The 6,030-nt window shown below is 37.8% G+C and overlaps 1 protein-coding gene across 1 annotated transcript; it reads right to left on the reverse strand.

Annotated features, from left to right (window-relative positions):
• Nucleotides 1–901: 901 nt before the first annotated feature.
• LOC106312948 (probable phenylalanine--tRNA ligase beta subunit) lies at nucleotides 902–5,035 on the reverse strand. Its single transcript, XM_013750652.1, has 20 exons — nucleotides 4,924–5,035; nucleotides 4,603–4,674; nucleotides 4,443–4,498; nucleotides 4,238–4,335; nucleotides 4,041–4,173; nucleotides 3,851–3,966; nucleotides 3,649–3,715; nucleotides 3,432–3,473; nucleotides 3,199–3,240; nucleotides 3,020–3,096; nucleotides 2,826–2,952; nucleotides 2,572–2,739; nucleotides 2,345–2,473; nucleotides 2,164–2,265; nucleotides 1,935–2,066; nucleotides 1,784–1,858; nucleotides 1,583–1,690; nucleotides 1,415–1,510; nucleotides 1,246–1,329; nucleotides 902–1,162 (listed from the first exon to the last, which is right to left on the reverse strand). Exons 2-20 carry the CDS (start codon nucleotides 4,658–4,660, stop codon nucleotides 1,094–1,096), a joined length of 1,779 nt encoding a protein of 592 aa, XP_013606106.1. The 5' UTR covers nucleotides 4,661–4,674; nucleotides 4,924–5,035; the 3' UTR covers nucleotides 902–1,093.
• Between the last annotated feature and the right edge of the window lie 995 nt (nucleotides 5,036–6,030).

The raw sequence follows: 6,030 nt of genomic DNA on the forward strand, positions 1-6,030 counted from the left end.
GAGCTGGAACGGAGTCGCGAACGGATTAGGGTTCGTCGGTATCGTCGGGTTCGGATTATGGTTCCAAAGCAAATCGGCGCACACTGTATCTGTGCGTGAGGGTGCGTCGGTGGACAGATCGACAAGCGGTTTGCACTGACTGATTCGTCTCGGCCAGGGCTTCGATTTGATATCTTGATCGTTTTCTGGGTCCTCACGGTTTGGGAGAACGGCATCTTCGAAGTTCCGAGGCAGATTCTTTTTCATTTAGTGTTTTAGGGTTTTAGCGATTTGGTTTTAGGCTCAGGGTGTTAGAGGTTATCGTGCTGATAACGTGTTGTAAAACTTAGGATTTAGAACTGTAAGTTTCTGTATATTATTAATGAATAAGTGTTCCTTTTATATAGGGGTTACAAGAGAGATAAATGAAAATACAATAATAGGAAAAATTACAAATCATAAACATAAATGAATTAGGAAATAAACAAGTTGTAGCCGTCTCTTTCTCCTCCCCAAGTCTCGCGGCCGCCTCTCTCTCTCTAGAGTTGGGCCGTCTCTCTCTAAGTGTATGGGCTGGTTATGGATCGGACCGGTTATAGACATCCACCAAAATTTATAACATTCGTCAACTTTTTATATTAATTTGATAATAATACACACACAAATTGTGTAGAAACACTTAAATAAATTCCGGGTTGACCTTGAATCCTAATGTTTGAACAAACCTCCATTTCTGGGTGTAGATCCTGGCTTCGAATCTTATTGTGTACTGTGAACAAATCTCATGTGAATATGTTTGCACACACTGCTTCTCCAAGCAACATAACAAGCTACGTGTTATCTTTTCCAACGCTAGTGTGCATACAAAGTTGCAAACTAGTCTCCATCCAAAAGTGTCAACAATTTTTTTTCAGGCAAGACATAATCAAATAGCCTCCATTTAACAGTCAAGTATAGAAATATGAAAAGTGTGTCTATGCAAAATCGCAAATAATTTAATCCATCAAATGAAAACGCTAATATATTGTAGGAAAAATCCTCTCTTTATCCTCAAGACAAATAAAATCGAGAATTTGTAACAGTTGAGCACATATCCAGATATAGTCGAAGCTTTCTAAAGGAGAGCTTCAATGTCAATTTCCACGAAAGAGCACGGATCAGTGATGTCAAAGTTGTTCAAAACCTGGAGCAATAAAAAAACAATCAGAAACCAAACCGCTTGATATGCAGATTCCTTATAATCAAAACAAGATGGAGCAAGTGTACCTCAGGATGCACGATTCCAAAGTTACCAACATGTTTCCCTTTGCAAATGATACTGGCTTGTCTACCAGGTAAGAATTCAGGTTCCTTTCGCCGATTAGAGCAAAAAAATACAAGTTTAGAGTGTCTGCGTTTGGTAATCAAAGACAATGTAACTCGTAAAAAAACTTACTTCAGAGCGGTTTATACAGTATCCTATAATGTCACCGTCTGGTTTAAATGGGACTCCCATTACTTCCATGACTCTATCGACGAGGCCATGTATAAGCTGGAATCATACAGATAAAATTTTAAGCATCATCCATGGCTAAGACAACTGAGCTTGGAAAAATCTATATACCTCAAATCCAGAAGTAGCACCACAGTGTAGTGCAGCGAGATGGCGGCGATTGGATGCACCGACGTCTTTTGTTTCGTCCAATAAGGTCACGTCCCCTATTTCATAAATCTTGAAACAACAATAAAAAGAGAAATTGATCAAGAGACTTCAAATTCAGGTATGGTAACAGGAGAAAGGAAAGTAAACCAAAGAGGTTACTACCTTGATAGGTTTAGGGTGCTTATTGTTAGAACCAACTGTCTTCAGTATTCCATGCATTAGCCTCGTTCTTACCACCTGTTCAATGAAACATAGTAACCAGGATGCAGGAAAATGGCCAATGAGTATATGAATAAAGGTTTTGGAGAGGTACCTCGAAATCAGCACCACGTGGGTTCCCAATTATAACAGCTGAATTGTCATCTTCTCTGTTTAGCAATTCAAAGTTTTCCTTGTGCGAGCACAGTATCCATGTCAGAACCTCGGTGTACACATTCATCGCAATCTAAAAAGTGCCAAACATGAATAAGATTTACCCTCTGTGAGATATAAACGCTTTACTGTAATGGGATATAAACGAAGCAAGTGAAAGTGCTCGTAACCTCTAATCTGAGAAGATCGGTGAGCTCATTCAAAGGCAGAGGTTTTATCGAAGCAGGCATTCTTGTTGGGATGTTATTGTAACCATAGGCAATGGCGACATCCTGGTGAAATATAGCCAAAAGCTATTAATGATGACGATGACATGATCAACGAATAAAGGTCTAGTTATAAAAAAGTTACCTCCATAACATCACAAGGGTGGAGCACGTCGCTTCTGCTTGGGGGTACATGAACCTTTACGAGACATTGGCCCTCACTAGACGTTGATCTCTCAGCACGCAACTGCATTCGGTTCAGCAGACTTGTAACCTGGAAGGTTACACACAGTACAAAAGGATAAGTATCACATGGGGCCTCAAAGAGAAAGAAACACACACAGCAATAAAAAGGAGAATCGCTTTTAATACCTCTTCCACCTCCAAAGAGACTCCCATTAAGTCAGTGATATAAGAGAGAGGAACTTCCATATCGTAGACAGCTAGATCCGGACAGATGTATGACTCTCCGCTGTCATATTTCACCTCAACAGGCTCAATCTCAAATTTCTTCTCACAATATTCAGAAAAGGTTGTAACCTGAAAAAAACAAAGCGGGATGGTGAATGATCATTGAAACATTGTTCATTGAAGTATAGTGAATGTTGACTTGTCAACCGCATTACCATTGTATTCAAAACAATCTTGGCCTTGGTCAAATCAGTTGCTGTGCATTCAATGAACACATTCTTTGTCTGCAGGCTAATTGCTGAGTGTGCACCATTGATAATGGGTGGCAAGGACAACACCGTTCTGCAAATGTTAACCTTCATTAGTTTCAGTTGATACAAATAGTTTACTGCGAAGAACCATTAAATACCTTTTACTGTCGTATAAAACAGGGAAGACGGGTGAGCTCTCAATTATGTGTAGATACTTCTTCAACTTCAAATCGGACTGCAAAAAAAAGAATCAAAATAGTCATTAATAAGGTATTTCTTGAGAACGGTTTTAGTCGGAGTAAATATTCAGACTCACAAAATTTCGTTAAGGATTTACCTTATAGAATTCAATTAGTTCGTCAGCCCTGAAGCTCTTAGTCTGTACCAAGAGATTGGTATTGGTATTAGCCAGGGTAAAAAAATACAAAACCATCTTTTATAAGATGTTATCATAAAAAAAGAACATGTGCGATAAAACTATCTGTCCTTACCAGCATGTTGATGCAAATGCTATAAAAAGCTAGAAATAAAATTTCACATCAATACAAGTAGCAGAGAAAGGTATCTTACTTGCTTCAAAGGTACAAAATTTACATCCTTTGGCGACAAAGCCTGAAAATAAGAAGCAAAGAGCACAGTATCAATGGCCTATCCTAAAAGCACATATAGAAAGAAATATTGTATATAAGTTTGAGCATCATTTCAGCTACAGAAATGACACCAAACAAGAACAGTAGAGGAAGAGTAGAAGATAAATAACAAAAGTGTAAAAGAGAAGAAAACTCACCTCATATGTGAAAGGGCCCTGTAATGTATCCAAGTCATGAGTTCCAATAGCAACCAGGGATCTTCGCCTGAATTATGCAGTGACGATAAACGAATATCACATAGATGGCAGAGAATATTGGAATAAATGTAAAGGTAATACACAGAGATACATTTGCAGCTAACAGCAGATTGTATTTGAAACTGAAAAATAACATATATACCTGCAAATGTTCTGATGAAGCTTGTCCTGAAGATCGATAAAGCTGTTGTAACGAGCCTCATCGAAGGTTACCCCTCTTAAAACAGCACAGACAACAAAAGGGCGAATCTGAGATGTCTGCAGAATGAAAAAAAACATTAGTAACACAGAAAAGAAAAGCAAAAGGAGGTTGTTAAGATAGATATACACACCTGATCAGATCTAACATTCATCCTAAGCATACTGTCCTTGCCGACGTCAGAAAGCCTGTATGTAGGTATCTCCTGCTTCTTGTTGAAAATGCGAAGAGCTTGAGCAATCCCCTCAAGGCAGAGCAAATCGTACCTGCAATGATTATTAAGATGTATCAGACTCTTCATTATCAGAAAATGCAGATGGTTTTATTTACCTGTTGGCAGGAATATCAATCTTGTAGATGGTTTCTTCGTCTTTACCAGCTTCTTCTTCGATATGTTTTTCCTTCCTGATTATTGCTTTCTCAGTTGTCTAGTCATCATTGCACCAAAAAAAAAAAAGAAGAAACTAATCAGTGGAAAAAAAACAAATTAACCACGAAACCAAACAGAGAGAGAGAGAGGCACTGATGCACTCACAACATCATCAAGCTCAATACCGAAACGGAAACACAGATCATCAAACTCTTCCCGAGCTACACAGTTAAAAAAAAACATAACGGAATCAAACAAACAAGAAGTGAGAAAAAAAAAACACAAGTTGTGAGGACTGAAGAAGGAAGATTTTGTTAGGGTTTACTGTAGGATTCTCCAAGAGCAGCGAACAAACGATCTCTTCCGACATTAACCGTAGGCATTGTCGGATTATTTCCTGCGGAAGACAAAAAAAGATGAAGAGCTTAACGCTCGATTTTGGTTCGCCAGATTGAAATTTTCACTCTAATTAGGGTTTAAGACCGCAAAATTCAGCTGTGATAAGATAAGATCTGAGTATATCAATGGATCGAGAGAGAACGTATCCCACAAGTAGCAATCGATATAGTTTTCGATACAGATAGCCTTACGAATCCAACTAGTTGATCAGCACGAGATATTGGTGAGAGATTGAACGGAGACTTACACGCTAAATTTGGCCGGGGGGTGTTGAACCGCGGCGGCGGCGGCGATGCAATGAGGATAGGGATACGCGCGAGTGGAGAGACTGAGGTGAGACGGAATGAAAAAAATAAAACGAGACTTTCTTTAGGTTTAATAAATAAATGTATTTTTTCGTTTTGCTTAGCGTTAATTAATTAATCCACGTCACTACATTATAGAGATTCGGTAGATTATTATTTAGGTGGGCTGGGCTGGGCAGAGCAGGTTGAGAAAATAGACAAAAAAAAAAAAAATCATAAACCTTACCCAATAGACAATAGTCGAAAGGGCTTATTTGCCGAATAAACAAAAAATAATAATAATTAGATTTTTGGTAAAAGTTTAGAGAGATATACCAAGAGAAATAAGGATAGAGAAGATGTTTTTGATTAGATAGTGGGTTTCTGTTTTTTTTTTTATGGTTATAGGGGCAGATATCCCTAGTTAAAAAAACCAGTGTATATATGGTCCTTTAATCGGAGAAAAAGTTGGACTGGCCAGCTTTCGCATCAAAAATTGAGTTGTTCTATAGACTACAAGAATACTTCGAAGACGTGAGCCTGATTTATATTCTTCGGATTAGAAATGGTCGTATAGACTCATTAGCGAGAGAAGCGAGGACCAGAGGATACATCTTGTCCCAAATAAATTAGATACAGAAAGACGAAAATGCTCTTCTGAGAATTGACTCGTCTAACCAACACTTGATCTATAGTTTAAATGGATAGCTGACAAAAAAATTGGACAAAAGAAATATTACATAAATTTAATAAATTTGTTATAAATTAAGCATTGAAATAATCATCCACTTCTTTACCAAACTCAAGCACTATGATCATCCACTCCTTTACCAACTCAAGCACTATGATCATCTACTCATCAAACACTATGATCACCCACTCATTTACCAAATTAAGCACTATCTTTGTTATTTTATGTATTGTTGTTCACTATAAATACCATCACTCATCTCACTCTTTTGTACACCAAAAACAAGAACAAGAGTTTATAATCAAAGAACCATTACATCTTCTTCTTCTTTCTTATAATAAACTCTCTCTCTTATACTAGTGTTATTTGCTTCCTACGG

This window comes from Brassica oleracea, chromosome C9 (genome assembly GCF_000695525.1).
Source record: "Brassica oleracea var. oleracea cultivar TO1000 chromosome C9, BOL, whole genome shotgun sequence".
In the NCBI taxonomy this organism is placed as follows: Eukaryota; Viridiplantae; Streptophyta; class Magnoliopsida; order Brassicales; family Brassicaceae; genus Brassica; species Brassica oleracea.